Source organism: Procambarus clarkii, chromosome 50, assembly GCF_040958095.1.
Source record: "Procambarus clarkii isolate CNS0578487 chromosome 50, FALCON_Pclarkii_2.0, whole genome shotgun sequence".
Classification (NCBI taxonomy): domain Eukaryota; kingdom Metazoa; phylum Arthropoda; class Malacostraca; order Decapoda; family Cambaridae; genus Procambarus; species Procambarus clarkii.
In genome coordinates, this window is record NC_091199.1 from 35,503,724 (window position 1) to 35,522,219 (window position 18,496).

The 18,496-nt window shown below is 48.2% G+C and overlaps 1 protein-coding gene across 1 annotated transcript; it reads left to right on the forward strand.

The window, feature by feature from the left end:
- The first annotated feature begins 2,426 nt into the window (after positions 1-2,426).
- On the forward strand, positions 2,427-7,614 carry LOC138351630 (uncharacterized). Its single transcript, XM_069303631.1, has 2 exons — positions 2,427-2,989; positions 3,379-7,614. Exon 2 carries the CDS (start codon positions 4,649-4,651, stop codon positions 7,583-7,585), a length of 2,937 nt encoding a protein of 978 aa, XP_069159732.1. The 5' UTR covers positions 2,427-2,989; positions 3,379-4,648; the 3' UTR covers positions 7,586-7,614.
- Positions 7,615-18,496: the final 10,882 nt, after the last annotated feature.

Here is an 18,496-nt window from a genome sequence, read left to right on the forward strand (position 1 = left end):
TGGTTTGCTGCCACCTCTCCTAGCGCCTTGACATCTCCCTGTTCTATAGTAAAGACCTCTTGGAACCTTTTGTTGAGTTCCTCACACACCTCTTTGTCATTCTCTGTGTACCTGTCCTCACCCACCCTAAGTTTCATCACCTGTTCCTTCACTGTTGTCTTCCTCCTGATGTGACTGTGTAGTAGCTTTGGTTTGGTCTTGGCTTTATTAGCTGTATTATTTTCATATCTTTTCTCAGCTGCTCTTCTCACATTAACATACTCGTTCCTGGTTCTCTGGTATCTCTCTCTACTTTCTGGTGTTCTATTATTACGGAAGTTCCTCCATGCCCTTTTGTTCAGCTCCTTTGCTTTCTGTGAGGCTGTGTGGCAGCCCCTCTGTTAGGAGCCAAGTCTCCTCAGTCACCTGCCAGCGCTCGGAAGGGACGGACATAGCTCCTACCTCCAGGACGTTCCTCCATCTTTACTCTCATATTTAGGCCTTCTGCCTTATCAAAACATACCTAACATATCAACAGACACTTGCTACGACGCTGGGCACACATCCAACTATAGGCAATCACTATTAACTAGTTAAATTTGGGCTTACCACAATAAGGTCTCCTGCAGGGCGCTCTCTCTCTCTCTCGAGGGAGCCTGACCAGGGCGCTCACACGGCCCACGAAAATGTCTCTGGGCGGCTTCACAACTCTCCTTGCCGTCCAGTACTTGAGACCACACATTCCCAGCTTGATTCCACAGCTGAAACATCTGCACACTTCCTTCCTCTTGAAGGTATATCAACTAGGGGTTCCTCTCTAACAGGAGCTCACACGAAGCACAGCTTCCCCTCACAATGTCTGGTACTCAAGTGAGGGTCAAAGCCCTCCAGAAGCGAACCTCACACTTCTAGCAAATTCTCCACATCTCATGTCAAGTCATTTACTTATATTCTTGATCACTGCCCATACTCTTAAACTATTTATCAAATCTAACCAATTATTTTACGTATGTATCAACATGTCTATATTTCTTTAACCTCATATTTAGGTCAGTTCTTGCAGAATAACTCTCAAGGTAGACTCGTTTCTCAGCTACCTGGGATCATAACACTCCCCACATCTTATTTTTGAGAGTTATTCCAGTGGCGAGGCTCGGGATAATGCATCCACCACGACATTGTCTTGTCCTTTAACCGACTTGACGGTCGGTTGATCTGTTTACGTACTCCCTCAAGGAGTTTACAATTAGTCCATTGCACCTTGCAACATCTGGGTCACACCTCGCTAGACACATGGTCTTCTTCTTCTTGCACTCCTCACGTCCTGAGTCAGACATCTACTGTCTATACCTCCTCTGTCGTCCTCGTGCTTCAGTTCATCACGCCCACGATTCGATCTGTCACCATCACACTTCAGTCTCACATCAACATTCTTCACTCTGTCGTTCTCACGCCTCCATCTACTGCCTTTATACTTCTGTCTCCATGTGAGAGTTTGAGAAAATGGAATATGAATGGTAATGAAGAATTGAGCTGGGAAAATTTCTTTAATTCTTTTAATGTTTATTCCTGTCATGATATTCAATTAGGTAACCTGAGGAAAGACTTGCTTAGCTAACACATCAGTGTAGTAAACAGCTCATTCCTCACTCTGGGACCATTTATGAACAATTGACTAGGAGCGAGCAAACGCCGAGACCCCAAAAAGTTTAAATCCCCTCCACTGTAGGCCGTCGAACTTCGCCAAAGCGAATCTAGCAAGTAGGTCCTGGGCTCTCACAACAATAATTTATTATTGTGTAATTATCTTGAGGTTATCTTGAGATGAATTCAGGGCTTTTTTAGTGTCCCCGCAGCCCGGTCCTCAACCAGGTCTCCACCCCCGGAAGCAGCCCGTGACAGCTGACTAACACCCAGGTACCTATTTTACTGCTAGGTAACAGGGGCATAGGGTGAAAGAAACTCTGCCCATTGTTTCTTGCCGGCGCCTGGGATCAAACCCAGGACCACAGGATCACAAGTCCAGCGTGCTGTCCGCTCGGCCGACCGGCTCCCTGGTGGTGCCGTATATTTAGTCCAAATCCCATGAATCAGTCTCAATTTTAGTAGTCGAGTGTGACAGTACACTGACAGAAGTATAATAATATGTGGGGTGTAACGAAAAGACTGTGTTCAACATAACACAGTTTATTCAATAAAGTACTAACTAATACAACAAAACACAAAAGAAATATCAATGACGTTACTCGAAATCCTTCCTGTCACACTATCAATGACAGCTAGACACCAGCCCCTCGGACTACATAATGAACTAACTCGAACATAAGCCGTGAACACAGAGGAATCCATCAAGCAAGATACAGGCACAGATCTATAATCACACTGGCAACTATGACACAGTAGGGTCTGAGACACATCTCCAGTAACCTCTTAACAGTTCTACGCCTCTGTGCAGTCTACATCTGCAACAACGGTTGCAATGCAATCAAATCAGTAGCCTGTCAGTGACACATGTTATGATCTCAGCCTGCAGGAGAAACGAGTCTCCCTTCTTGAGAGTTATTCAGCAAGCCTGACCTAACTAGAAGGTCTAGCAAATATTGAGGTGATAACCCATATGAAAAATGGCTGGTTGGATATGTAAAACAATTTAAGATTATGGGCAGTAAGTAAGGAAATAGATAAATGACTGGCTAGGAGATGTGGACACTTTGCTGGAGGCGTGAGGCTCGCTTCTGGAGGACCTTGACCTCACTTGAGTGCCAGACATCGCAGGGGGAAGCCGCGCTCCGTTGAGCTCCCGTCAGAAGGGAACCCCTAGTGATATATCTCTAAGAGAAGAGAAGTGTGCAGACGTACCAGCTGTGGAATAGAGCTGGGGACGTGTGGTCTCAAGTCGTGGACGATAATTAGTGAATATTAAGCCGCCCGGAGGCATTATTGTGGGCTGTGTGGAGCGCCCTGACCAGACGCCGTCAGAGGGAAAGCGCCCTCGACCAATTAATCTGTGGTAAGCACGATAAACGCCAGTTCATAGTGATTGTTTGTAGTTGGTCGTGTGCCCAGCGACAGTAGCGATGTTTATTTATAAGTTAGACATGTTTTAATAAGGCAGAAAGCCTGAAATAGGAGAGTGAAGAGGGAGGAGCACGGAGCGACGTCCGTCCTCTCTGAGCGCTGGCGGACGACTGAGGGAGCCGGCTCCGGATGGAGGAAGACCCTCCCAGCGAGTGAGGACGCCGCCGCCAGGCGAGGTGGAGTATGGACCCGCCCAAAACGGGGGAGTCCACTCTCACTGTATGTAGAGGACAGATAGAGGTTTGAGGCAAGCATATTGTGTGGTTATTTGTGTTTATGTGTTAAAGGGGAACATTTTATTGGAACGTCGATGGGTTGCAGGTTTGTCCTTTGGGGAAGAAGTTGCTGAGAACTTCGAAGCCAGCAGATGAAGTAGCTGATGAGACTCCAAGGTAGTGGAGCAGAGGACCTCGAGCTGTGAGGAGAAGCAGCAGTGAAGAGGAGTGTCACGTGCTTCTGTAGAGGTGGAGAAGCACCACAGTTGCTCGGGGAAACTTCATGGTGTGGCAGCCAAGGAGCTGTGGAGGAACCCAGCAGAAGTAGTAGAGCACCATAGTTGCTCAGGGAAACTTCATGATAGCAGCCTGGAGGAGCTGCAGAGGATCCTGGTAGTGAAGCCCGGAAGAACCTAAGGATATTAGGGTTGTGAACTTCCAGAGGTGGAAGGGGGAAGTTCTGGTGGATTACTAGTAGGGAGTTGATAGTGTTTGGTTGTCATTAGCGTGCAAGACGCAGTGAGAGGTGAGTGACTGTTGGCATTCTTGCGTCAAGGAGTTTTTTTTTTATACTGAAGTATCAATGAACATTTATACTGGTATATGTTATTGCATTCAAATGCTGGTTTTCTATATATATATGTTATCTTGCTGATGGTGCAACAGTGTGTAGGTTTGACCAACTTGAGGAAGTTAATAGTATCAGGTGGTGAACCAGGAGGTAGGATACCACTTGATAAGCTGATAATAGAGTTCTGATGGTATTGGAGTGCAACCTGATTGTGATATTATAGAGTATAGGATTCATTATTATTATATGTGTGTATGTATCGTGTATGTGCCTTGTTCAGTAAATGTGTCACAATTTGCTGGTGTTTGCCCTTGTCCTAGTGAGGCTTCCCAGGAGGTAGTAAAGAAGGAGAGAGAGAGAGAGAAAGAACCATGAACCACTGCTGTGGACAGGGTAGGAGGTAATACTAGTAAGTCATAGGGGGATTGAGGAGATCATATCTCATAAGGAGAGAGTGGGGAGTCACAGCGGCTCGAGTGGGTGTGTGCACGTGACGACGAGGCTAAGTGTTGGAGCCGCATCCCCTGAACGTGTGACGTTGAGCCCCTCTCCAAGAGCCAGAAGCGCCAAGGGTGATCTCCTAGTATAAGCACTCTACCGAGTTGTGGGTTGGGTTGTCCGTAGAGGAGGATCAACGACGACTACACCAACCAACCCACAGTCTATAATAAATTGGGGGCCTGTCCGGGAGAGTGAACTGACACACCCACACCCTGTCCAAGAGTGGATTTGTACACCCCTGCTGAGATAAACTGTGTGACCGCAGGTGTATATTCTCTCTCTTGGGAAGACTCACAGGACAAAGATGGATAAGGTGCAAACGTTTGTGGAGTCAGGCAAGCCTGAGGACTTGGAAGGTTGCACGAGGGATCAATTGAAACAAATAGCAGAAAAATGTGGCATTAGGTTGAAAGCATCTAAAGTAGCTGGGATGAAGGATGAGATCCTGAGGCAGTTAAGAGCCAAAAGTGAAGCGGCAGAGCAAGGAGCCCAAAAAGGAGCTGAAAGTAGAAAGGAGGATGATGGGCAGGATGAAGTGAGATCCCAGGGATCGAGTAGGAGCAGCAAGAGTAGCCGCAGTAGTAGGAGTAGCCGGAATAGGAGCTTGGAGAGATTCCAGTTAGAGCTCCAGATGCAGCGTGAGGACAAGGAGAGACAGTTCCAGCTGGAAAAGATGAAATTAGAACTGCAGATGAAAAATGAAGCCGAGAAGGAAAAAGAGAAAACCAAACTGGAAGTAGAAAAAGAGAAAACCAGAGTAAGGGAACTGGAGTTGGAACAAGAGAAAGAAAAAGAGAAAGCAAGACTAGAGGTCGAAAAAGAAAAAGAGAGAACAAAACAAATGCAGATAGAAGCGAACAGAACCTTGGCTGAGCAAAGGATTGAACATGGGTTGCCAGAGAGCACCACCCAGGTATCACACCCACCAGATGTTAGGGTTAGGGAGAAGGACATTCCCTTGTTTGTTCCCGAAGAGGCAGAGAGCTTTTTCGAGCACTTTGAAAAAGTAGCCAGCATCAAGGAGTGGCCACAGGAGGAATGGGCCCAGCTGGTCCAGTTAAGATTGACCGGTGCAGCCAGGGAGGCATACACCCAATTGTCACTGGAAGAGTGCCAGGATTATGCCACAGTAAAGAGCAGCATATTGCGCTCGTTTCAGTTAACCCCAGAAGCTTATAGAAAGCGTTTCAGAGAGATGATGAAGGTTGGAGCGTGTACTTTTGCTGAGACAGCAAGAGATCTGGAAAGACGATTCCAGAAGTGGATTGAGGCTGCTGGAGTTGGATCTTATGCTGACCTGAAGCAACTGATGGTCATGGAGAAGTTCTTGGAGATGATGCATCCCGAAACAAAGTTCAAGATCCAAGAAGCAGGGATAATGGAGGTGAAAGATGCCGCAGATAGGGCGGATATGATTACTGAAGCATACAAGAGCTTGAGGGAGAACAGAGTGAGAAGTGAGGCGAGATGCAGCAATGGCAGATCCAATGGAGTCTGGGGAGGAAGAAATTATGAGAAACCCAGAAGAGTCTGGGGTGAGAAAAATTTTGATAAATGGGCAGATAAAAGTAAGTACCCTAAAGCTCAGAAGAGTAGGTCGCGCACTTCATCTGAAAGTGAAGATGGAGGAGCTAAACGAGAAACTGATCGGTATCCGGGAAATCAAGAGTCCAGTAAAGCTCCACAGAGTGCGAGTAGTACGTCTGGCCCGAGGAACTCCAATACGAGTGGGCAGAGTCAGAGCCGCTTTGGTACATATAGAAGAGATTTTTCCCAGATGAGATGTTACAATTGTAACGGATTGGGTCACGTGATGCGAGATTGTCGGCAGGGCAAGAGAGTTGTGACCCTGGCCATGTGTGACCCCCGAGGTAAATATACTAATGTGTTCCGAGACAAACCACAGAGAGCGAACTTAGTGAACGAGAGGTATAGGCCGTTCATGAGCAAAGGTTGGATCAGTATAGGAGGCCAACCTGAGGTAGAAGTTGGTATCTTAAGAGATACCGGAGCTAATCAGAGCTTGATTACGAGAAGCCTGATTGGGGATGGTCGACGGTTAGCTGGCAGGAGTAAGATGAGAGTATATGGGTTATTGTCTGAGAGTGACATGCCCGTATGTACTGTCCAGCTAAGGTCGGAATATGTGTCGGCGGAGGTGATGTTGGGAGTGTGCCCCGACATACCTGTTCCAGGAGTCCAAGTGATCCTGGGGAATGACTTGTGCGGGACAAAGGTGTTGACGAGAGTCGTAGCGGAGACTGTGCCAGAGGAGTGCCCAGAAGGCCACAGCACGGGTGGGACACCTGAGAGTGTGAACCTGACTGACATCCGAGGAGATGAGTCAGGAGACCGCCAAGCCATTGAAAACCCTGTCTCGGTAGTGAGGAAGGCAGAGGTGGCCGACAAGGAAGACGCTGGAGAAGATGATACAGTGTCGATTCAACCAGTGGAAGATATCGATGTAGATATAGCATGGCTGTTTGATGAAGGTCCAGCCCAGAAAAATGAAGTCTCGGTGAGGTCAAAAGTGAAGATGGCCCAGCCGAAGAAGAATACTGTGGAGAGAGTTGACCTGAGTAAAGCCCAGACTGCTGAAATTAAAAGTCGGAAGGTGAATGCAACTGTGCTGAGTAGGAATGAGGGAAGATGTGGACATGCTGAGGACGGGAGTAGAGCGTCAAGTGGTCCACGAGCACAGAGGCATATGGATAGTGGAGTTAAGTTGTTTGAGATGTCAGGAGTCGACATGTTTCACAGAAAACGTGGAGGAGAGATAGTGAAGAAGAGTAATAGCCGGGAAAATGAAAGGAGAAGAGACAGTATGTGTGGAGAGATGCTTACGAGCACTCTGGGAGAGGCAAGACGACGCGTACGGTCGAATGCTGTTGGATGTAGTACAGTGCCCGAAGAAACTTTTAGGGAACGAAGAAGAGTTGAAGGAGAAGAAATGGAGTGGTATAGAGGTGAGAAGTGTGGGAAGAGGATGATGATGCAAGCATGGAGGAATAGAAGAAAGCCGAGGACTCGGTGGGAGTCGAACAGGATGAGGTCTCAGATAAATGAGGAGACGAAAAGGAGGATCGTCGGTGAAGACCAGGGAGTGAAGTATGATGGCAGGAGACGAAAGTATAATGGCAGTAGATGGAAGTGTGAAGACGACAGAGGAGGTACAGACAGCAGATGTCTGACTCTGGACGTGAAGAGAAGAAGACGAGGAAACGGAGGGTGGAGACAGTAAGTAGAGTGGACCAAGGGAGTGCAGGCGTCCAAAGAGGACAGCCTAGCTAAGAGGTGTCAGAGAAGTCAAATCGTTTGTGGGAAGAACATGTTCCTGGAGAGTTGTGAGCCGGATGTTGCAAGGTGCAACGAACAAATTGTAGACTCCTAAGAGAGTATATGGGGTGAAGAACGAGACAGTGTGGTGGCGGATGTACTATCCCGAGCTTTGCCACTGGAATAACTCTCAAAAATAAGGGGAGGGGAGTGTTATGATCTCAGCCTGCAGGAGAAACGAGTCTCCCTTCTTGAGAGTTATTCAGCAAGCCTGACCTAACTAGAAGGTCTAGCAAATATTGAGGTGATAACCCATATGAAAAATGGCTGGTTGGATATGTAAAACAATTTAAGATTATGGGCAGTAAGTAAGGAAATAGATAAATGACTGGCTAGGAGATGTGGACACTTTGCTGGAGGCGTGAGGCTCGCTTCTGGAGGACCTTGACCTCACTTGAGTGCCAGACATCGCAGGGGGAAGCCGCGCTCCGTTGAGCTCCCGTCAGAAGGGAACCCCTAGTGATATATCTCTAAGAGAAGAGAAGTGTGCAGACGTACCAGCTGTGGAATAGAGCTGGGGACGTGTGGTCTCAAGTCGTGGACGATAATTAGTGAATATTAAGCCGCCCGGAGGCATTATTGTGGGCTGTGTGGAGCGCCCTGACCAGACGCCGTCAGAGGGAAAGCGCCCTCGACCAATTAATCTGTGGTAAGCACGATAAACGCCAGTTCATAGTGATTGTTTGTAGTTGGTCGTGTGCCCAGCGACAGTAGCGATGTTTATTTATAAGTTAGACATGTTTTAATAAGGCAGAAAGCCTGAAATAGGAGAGTGAAGAGGGAGGAGCACGGAGCGACGTCCGTCCTCTCTGAGCGCTGGCGGACGACTGAGGGAGCCGGCTCCGGATGGAGGAAGACCCTCCCAGCGAGTGAGGACGCCGCCGCCAGGCGAGGTGGAGTATGGACCCGCCCAAAACGGGGGAGTCCACTCTCACTGTATGTAGAGGACAGATAGAGGTTTGAGGCAAGCATATTGTGTGGTTATTTGTGTTTATGTGTTAAAGGGGAACATTTTATTGGAACGTCGATGGGTTGCAGGTTTGTCCTTTGGGGAAGAAGTTGCTGAGAACTTCGAAGCCAGCAGATGAAGTAGCTGATGAGACTCCAAGGTAGTGGAGCAGAGGACCTCGAGCTGTGAGGAGAAGCAGCAGTGAAGAGGAGTGTCACGTGCTTCTGTAGAGGTGGAGAAGCACCACAGTTGCTCGGGGAAACTTCATGGTGTGGCAGCCAAGGAGCTGTGGAGGAACCCAGCAGAAGGGTGAAGCACCGTAGTTGCTCAGGGAAACTTCATGATAGCAGCCTGGAGGAGCTGCAGAGGATCCTGGTAGTGAAGCCCGGAAGAACCTAAGGATATTAGGGTTGTGAACTTCCAGAGGTGGAAGGGGGAAGTTCTGGTGGATTACTAGTAGGGAGTTGATAGTGTTTGGTTGTCATTAGCGTGCAAGACGCAGTGAGAGGTGAGTGACTGTTGGCATTCTTGCGTCAAGGAGTTTTTTTTTTATACTGAAGTATCAATGAACATTTATACTGGTATATGTTATTGCATTCAAATGCTGGTTTTCTATATATATATGTTATCTTGCTGATGGTGCAACAGTGTGTAGGTTTGACCAACTTGAGGAAGTTAATAGTATCAGGTGGTGAACCAGGAGGTAGGATACCACTTGATAAGCTGATAATAGAGTTCTGATGGTATTGGAGTGCAACCTGATTGTGATATTATAGAGTATAGGATTCATTATTATTATATGTGTGTATGTATCGTGTATGTGCCTTGTTCAGTAAATGTGTCACAATTTGCTGGTGTTTGCCCTTGTCCTAGTGAGGCTTCCCAGGAGGTAGTAAAGAAGGAGAGAGAGAGAGAGAAAGAACCATGAACCACTGCTGTGGACAGGGTAGGAGGTAATACTAGTAAGTCATAGGGGGATTGAGGAGATCATATCTCATAAGGAGAGAGTGGGGAGTCACAGCGGCTCGAGTGGGTGTGTGCACGTGACGACGAGGCTAAGTGTTGGAGCCGCATCCCCTGAACGTGTGACGTTGAGCCCCTCTCCAAGAGCCAGAAGCGCCAAGGGTGATCTCCTAGTATAAGCACTCTACCGAGTTGTGGGTTGGGTTGTCCGTAGAGGAGGATCAACGACGACTACACCAACCAACCCACAGTCTATAATACACATCAATGACTAATGGGTTCACTGGCAACTCCAGCAATCCTTCCTCAAATTAATCTTTTCGTTAACACTTCGTCCCACGTACGATCAACAATCAATAACAGACTACTTCCATGGTTTCCCAGAAAGGCACCCGTCACACGTCTGAGTTCCACCCTCGTGGCTGTGTGAGGAGGGTGTCCGTGACGGCTGTGGGGGTGTTGTCCCCCGGGTGGGCGTGGTACGCCTGTTGAGGAGACATGGGGACTTACCGGCCTCCATTGAAGAGGACCTCGTCGGCTGGTCTGGCTTTTACGGTGCCTGTGGACCACATGTTTGTTGTTGTTGCCCTGGGGGATGTTCTACATGTGGAGTTGTCGGAATTGGTGGGCATCCAGCTGCTGCAGGGGAACCGCGCCATGGTCAAGTTTCGCCATCAGGCTTCCTTTCAGGCGTTTCTGGGGCGGTGTGAGGGGCATGTTTACCCTCTCCCTGATACCGCCGGATCAGTTAAGGTAGTGAACCTCAGCGTCTCCTTGACGTATGTGTTGGTGCGTGGTGCCCCCTTCGAGTTTAACGACGATCTCCTAACTGCTGTGTTTGGACGGTTTGGTACTGTTCTCAGCATTCGCTGGAACAAGGTACTTGCAGGGCACTGTGCTGGGATGCTTGACGGCTCCCGCACCCTGACCATGTCACTGAAGAGTAGTGTTCCATCCTCTGTGTCCTTGTTGGGTTACCCGCTCCGCTGCCTGTATCGGGGGCAGCCGTGCACCTGTTACAGGTGTGGTAATGAGGGTCATCTCGCTGCAGCGTGCGACGTGGGAGCATCTGGCAGGGTACATATTTTTCGATAAGAGGACTTTGCACCCCTGTTGAATTCGGACACTTCTGAGGATGGGGTGAGTGCTGTGCCTGAGGCGCTTGTTTGCCTGTCTGCTGCTCCGCCTGTTGGGACGGATACTACGCCTTGTTCGTCCAGTCTGTTAACTGCTGTGGCCCCGGAGGTAGTTGTTGCGAATGAGTGAGAGTGCCGGGCCGTCGCCCACACTGCGTGTGGTGGATGTTCCAGTGGAAGTCCATGTCCCGCCCCCGCCTGCAGATGTGGTCCCGGCTTCCAGAGACGTGGATTCTTCTGTTTTGGAGGGCCTGCCACCCCCGGGGCCGAGGCCTGACGACCCTGTGAGTTTGGACGATTGTAGTTCTGATGATGTACTTCCTTTGCAGAAGCGGGCGCGCCGGTGTCCCGGGCCAGTTTCCCAGGATGTGGTGGTCCATGTGAGCGACGTTGCCTCTGTGGGTTCTCCGGCCAGTGTTGGTGTGGACCATGAGGATGTGGTGATGTTGGCCGCGCCTGCGAAGGAGACGGGTGGGGATGGTGCGGTGCCTGTTCCTGCCTGCGTTTCGGGTGTTGCTCCACTGTGCCCCCCTGCGCCTCCGTGTGCCAGTTCTCCGAAATGGGAGGTTGTTGCACCTGCTGTGTCCCCTGGTGTGGATCGTGATTTAGTTCTCGTGCTGAAAAAGGACACCGGCCGGGGAGTCTTGGCGCCATATGAACCTGTGCCGCGGGATGTACCGCCGCTCGTGATTGGAGGTGTCATTGTCGAGATTCTGGAGTATATGCCTCGTCCTCGTCGCTCGGATGCAGGTGTGCCCCCGTCGCAGGATGCCTGGGATGTGTGGCATGCGTATTGTCAGAAATATCCTAAAGCGTCTGTTTCCTGAAAAATATTATATTTAGCTTGTATGTATGTGTGTGTGATTTTTGCTTGTTTTTTTGTTTTGTTTTATGCTCCGCTGTCTTCTCCGTGTCCCTCTATTTTTCGTTCATGTTCCTGTCATTTATGTGTCCTGCTTTGTTACTCTGTCTTCGGGTTGGGTTGTTTCTGTAAAGGGTCATTTAATGATCGGGGGCTTCGATATCTTATTTAATATGTATGTCTATTTTATAATAAAAAAAAATCAATAACAATTTGATTTAGGTTAATAATAAAGTAACATTTACGTTAATTTAATAACTCTTACAACTGTCACTAGTAACGCGGAAATTAAACAAACACTCTACCCGTCGAGCATTCAATGAATATATCCCATTAATCCCTGTACTTCCAGACCGCTGTTTTTCTCTTTATTAGTTTCTACTACTACTACTTTAGTAGTAGTAATTAGTTTTATTTATTAGTTAAATTAACTGCAATCGTTAATTTACATTATCTACTACTATCACTCAAAGATGGTAAACTCTGATTTACAATGTCCCAAGTGCTAAGAGAACTGTAATCACTCGAGATTACCTTTAGAGCAATTAATTACTATCCTCAAGATCAATAGTTAAACAATTAAATACGCAACCTTTCACACAGCTCAGCAATTTACATTAAGGTATGAATTCCGTCTGAGCCTTCCATACTCAGACCAATTCAGGTGATTAAGGACGCTAATCACCACATTTACGTTATTCTAAAATGACGTTACTCTTCCTACGAGTCAATCAAGTGCCGGTAATTCCGGACGTATAAATAACGACGTTACGTTAATGGAACAATGTAGCCTTCGTGTGAGTCGATCAAACATGGATCGAAGTTAATTACTTTGACTTCCTGAAACACGTCAATTACCTGGCCCACTGACCGTTAATTACGACAGACAATACTCAAATTTCTTATCTGGCTCTTGGCTAGGCTACCCTGAGACTACCGTAGCTGTTTGCAGGAAAATAATTAACCCAAACGTATTCTACGTTACTCAAATTGTCAAAGAACAAATTCTCTTAAAGCAATGGGCGTTCCCTAGGTTACGTTACATTAATTGCCTCGCAATCACCTCATTGAATACTGGACATCGATGTCCTACCAGATAAACAGGAGAATATAAAACCCAAGTACTCGTCTTCAGCCGAGTTCACCCACGACAATGATAATCACACTAACAAATCACAGTGATTTACGTTACAATCCAGTTGCACTGACAATACTGCAGAACACTAGTAAATAACCCTCAGATCATGAACCCTCAAGAACACGGCCCCCACAATGACTTACTGAACTGCAATCATAAACGGTGATCGATCCACACTAGCAACAATCACCATCAATGACAACCCTTTTGCAATAACACACGCGGCAATGTGCACTAAATCAAACTATATTAGTACACTGCCCAACACTTACTGTTGCAAATGACCCCAGTGCTCTAATTACCACCTAGAACACTGGCTCACACGTTGCAATCACCACAGTAAATAACACACAATAACACTTGGCTTCGTGACACTACGATCATATATATAAATATATATATAATTACTGCTGACACATGTAGCCTACAGCTATCAAAAAGTTAATGGAACAATAAGAAGAACACAACTCCTTAAATCACTTGGGTGAGTGATTTATTACGCGACGCTTGAACGCGTTTTGTAATAACTTATTACATTTTCAAAGACTTTAGCATACACACACAACTGTAGTAGGCCAACTATAAAATAAAAAAAACGGCCAACCTACTCATGAAAAACTCTCCAGACACAAAGCAGAATGCCTTGAAAGAGACCAACGTCGTCTATGCCTTCAAATGCCCATTTGGGGGTTGTAAGCCCCAAAGAACTCAGTATATAGGCAAGACAACAACGTCTCTTTCCAGGCGATTAACAATGCATAAGCAACAGGGCTCCATAAAGGAACACATAATCTCCTCTCACAACCAGACCATCACCAGAAAAGTCTTAACAGACAACACAGAAATCATCGATAAGTACAGCGATAGCAGGTGGGTCGACATTGGCATGGCACTACACATCAAAAAGTCAACACCAGCAAATTAATGCACAACTATATTCTACCCACTTCAAGACTCCGAACTAATATAGAAGCATCAAGAGGAACTATGGGCCAATAGGCCCTCTGCAGTTACTTCCATTCTTATGCTCTCATATCCATCTAATACCCATTGTTTCGTGTTCTGTCTTCCATTTGTCACAAATTTGTTCACCTCATTCAAAACTGTTGTACCATATAACCTCACCCAAGTGCGAGTACATGTAAGACGGATAAGCTGTTTAGTGTTAGAATAAGTAAAACTCTGTTTAGTGTTTTCAGGTTACAGTTGTGTGTGTAAACTAAAGTCATTGAAAATGTAATAAGTTATTACAAAACACGTTCAAGTGTCGCGTCAGACTAGAAATAAAAATGAATTTTGGATAATTGATTTTTCAATTACCATCGACAGTAAAAAGAAACATAACAAAATATTGAGAACATTCATGTTAGAATTATTAATCTCACTTTTTCGGTCATATTTAACAACATATGTTTACAAGAAACACTGCTACCAAAATATACTAATATATATGTATATATATGTATATATGTATATATATGTATGTATATGTATATATATATATATATATATATATATATATATATATATATATATATATATATATATATATATATATATATATATATATATATAATATGACATATTGCAACACTCAACCTTGGCCAGGATGGACCTCCCAGCAACGCCTCCCTTCAGTACATGTTGTACCTCACCACACGAGGGGGGGGGGGGAGGGTTTCAGGGGTGGGAGCTAGGAATGGTTAGATGGTTGTTCGTAGACCGAAAATGGGATAGTTGTTAGTTTATGAGGGTAGGGAATTGTGGGGTGGTTGTTAGTGGAACTAGGGTGGAGGTGGTTGAGGTAGTGTAGATAGCGGGTGGTGGTAGTTGGTGTAGAGAGAGCGGTGGAAGGTGGGGTGGTAGTTGGTGGAGAGTGGTGGATGGTGGGGTGGTAGTTGGTGGAGAGAGAGTGGTGGATGGTGGGGTGGTAGTTGGTGGAGAGTGGTGGATGGTGGGGTGGTAGTTGGTGGAGAGAGAGTGGTGGATAGTGGGGTGGTAGTTGGTGGAGAGAGAGTGGTGGATGGTGGGGTGGTAGTTGGTGGAGAGAGAGTGGTGGATGGTCGGGTGGTAGTTGGTGGAGAGAGAATGGTGGATGGCGGGGGGGGGGGGGTAGTTAGTGGAGAGAGAATGGTGGATGGTGGGGTGCTAGTTGGTGGAGAGTGGAGGATGATGGGGGGGGGGGTAGTTAGTGGAGAGAGTGTGAGGGATGGTGGGGTGGTAGTTGGTGGAGAGAGAGTAGTGGATGGTGGGGTGGTAGTTGGTGAAAAGAGAGTGGGGGATGGTGGGGTAGTAGTTGGTGGAGAGAGAGTAGTGGATGGTGGGGTGGTAGTTGGTGGAGAGAGTGGTGGATTGTGGGGGGTAGATGGTGGAGAGAGAGTGGTGGATGGTGGTGGGGTTAGTTGGTAGAGAAAGAGTGGTGAATGGTGGTGGGGGAGTAGTTGGTGGAGAGAGTGGAGGATGGTGGGGAGGGGGGGTTGGTAGTTGGTGGAGAAAAAGTTGTTAATTTTTTTTTATTTTTACATGCAAGCATGCCAGGGAAATACAATAAATACAATAAAACAAGTGAAATATAACAAAACAAAACAAGAAACCGCCGGCCAGAAGGACCAACAGCCCAGTACAACAATTATCAAAACATGAGAAGGCAACAACGTATACATGAAACACACACCTCAAGACACAAAACAAAAAACAAGTACAAACAGGCAAACAATGCAAGCAAAACAATAAAACATAGTTAGGTTATCTTGAGGTTATCTTGAGATGATTTCGGGGCTTTTTAGTGTCCCCGCGGCCTGGTCCTCGACAAGGCCTCCACCCCCCGGAAGTAGCCCGTGACAGCTGACTAACACCCAGGTACCTATTTTACTGCTAGGTAACAGGGGCATAGGGTGAAAGAAACTCTGCCCATTATTTCTCGCCGGCGCCTGGGATCGAACCCAGAACCACAGGATCACAAGTCCAGCGTGCTGTCCGCTCGGCAGACCGGCTCCCAGTAACATTACAAAACATTATAACATTTTAGAACAAAAACAAAATCACCGGCCTGAAGGACCAACAAAGTACATCAGCATGAACAACATGAAATACAACAAAAAAGCACAGCAGACAACAAAAAAGCACAACACGTAAAGCATAAATAGGACACACAGTGGAAAATAATAACACAAAAACAAACACATGAATAAAAACACTCACACTAAACCACCTGCCTCGTCCCAAACAAAGGGAGAGGCACGGGCATAAACTACAAGAGGGCAATCAAACAGCCAGAAGGGCATACAGTACAAAAGGAAGCACAGAAACAGGAAATCAGCGGACATACTTGCCCGGAAACATGTCCCGAGGGAACCGTATATTAAACGCTTCCCAAAGCAACCACATCCTGGAGCCTGGACCATCCACCGGGGACGCCATTTCATCCGGCACCTGGGCAACAAACACCTGTAAACATGGGACCCAGACGGTATCACACCTGAGGTGAGTGATCGCCACACGCACCCACACCATGGGACTCGCCCCATCATGAAAGTCCCTCGGATCCTCTAATCTCTGCAATTCTCTGCAAATTATCTCTGCAATCCGCGACCAATGACCCGGCGGCATCACGGACGCCAGCAACACGTCCTCCAGACCCCCAGTGCACACCCCAATAGGAGGGACCCGGACAGAGGGTACCACTATAGGGTCACCAACTTCCACAGACCCACTACCGGACGACCGCCAGGAACCCAATCGGCACGCATCCTTCCTTAAGGTCATCACCAGGCCACGCCCATCACCAGTATCCCCACCATCCATGGCAACGGAAGCCACCACACCCCACCGCGTAGAGGCTCCCGGCGGAGAAGGAACAGAAAGCACACGCGCGACACGGTCACCATCACCAGCAGGCACATATACCTCCACCTCCACTAACCATGGAGCCATCGACGCATCCGGATCCACACCGTCGACACCCATAGACCCACAGTCATTGAATTCCCCAACATCGGCCCAGGCAGACGACGAATGCCTGGAACGTTTGGGCACCGGCCGGAGATCATCAGAGCCGGAAGCGGACTCAGAAACACGGCCACCACCAGCCGGACAAACAGACGCTCGACGCAGAACGGCAGCAGCCTCTACTACAGGGGGAACCAGGCCACACACAGCAGGAGGCCGGCAGCCACCCCAGCACCCAGCACAGCCGGGACCCGAGGGGAGGATGCAGGGCCAGGCGCAGCAGCCGAAGACGAGTAAGAAGATGACGACGCCTCACAGGGAGCACCAGGAAGACCCACGGGAGCAGCAGGGACAGTGACAGGAGCAGGAGAAACATCCGACGGCACCGCAACATCCGGAGGAGGGCCTGCGACAACTGGAGGAATGTCGGGCGACGCTGGGGGAGCCTCATCAGCTAATGGAACGTTCACCTCCTCACCCCCGGAGTCCTCCTCCAGAGGGAGCGGCAGGAAATCCTCTTCACGGAACAAATTTACGGGAGCAACCGGATCAGCAGTGCACCCGGCAGCCTGATGCCCCAACATGCCACACCGGAAACAAGTGCAGGTTTGTCGGGCATAAAACACCCACACGTAGTACCCTAAAAGCCAGACAGAGGATGGAATGTCCAACCTCAGTCGCATCCCGAGGGTACGAATGTTGGTCTTCACACCCGAATATTTCCCAGAAGACAGCGAGTTCACCCGCACACTGACGACGGGGCCATACCTCTGGAAGAATTGCCGGAGGAGGGTCTCAGGAAACTCCATGGGGGCGCCATGGACACTCTTATATGTCACCGCACCACTTTGGTCCGAAATGGCCACAGACCTGTTGTCGTCCTGCAGCTGCAAAGTACGCCCCTCGTACCGTCGGAGAAAGTCATGGTACACTGCCTCACCCACAAAGTTGATGACCACACTGCGAGCAGTGACCAGCTCGACACTGTAGACGTCCATGACCGGGACCTTGAGCATGTCACTCAAGACCAAATCCACGAGAGGGTAACCCGCACGGCCAGTAAACTCCAAACCTAGGAGTTTACCCTCACGACAGGGGGAAGATGGCCGCCCATCGCAAAAGCGACACGTCCACACCACCAGGAACAGCAGGGAGGGTAGAGACACCCACACCCCCTTCCGGCAAAAACGGCAACCACCCCAAACTACCGGAGAGGACAGGCGACACGTCCTCACTCCACGACAGCTCAGGTTGGACTCAGTAGAGAAAAAGTGGTTGATGGTGGGGTGGTTGTTGGTGGAGAGTGGTGGATGGTGAGGTGGTAGTTGGTGGAGAGAGAGTGGAGAATGGTGGGGTGGTAGTTGTTGTAGAGAGAGTGGTGGATGGTGGGGTAGTAGTTGGTTTAAAGAGAGTAGTGGATGGGGGTGGGGTAGTTGATGGAGAGAGTGTGGTGGATGGTAGGGGGAGGGTAGTTAGTTGAGAGAGTGTGTGGTATGTTGGGGGAGGGTTGTTGGAGGAGAGAGAGTGGTGATGGTGGGGTGGTAGTTAACGGAGAGAGAATGGTGGATGTTGGGGGGTAATTGGTGGAGAGAGAGTGGTGGATGGTGGGGTAGTACTTGGTGGAGAGAGAGAGAATGGTGGATGGTAGCTGAAGGAAAGAGTGGTGGATTGGGAAGGTAGTTGGTGGAGAGAGAGTGGTGGATGGGGTGGTGGTAGTTAGTGGAGAGAGAGTGGTGGATTGTGGAGGGTAGTTAGTAAAGAGAGAGATTGGTTGTTGGTTGGGTGTGGTAGTTGGTGGAGAAAGAGTGATGGATTGCAAG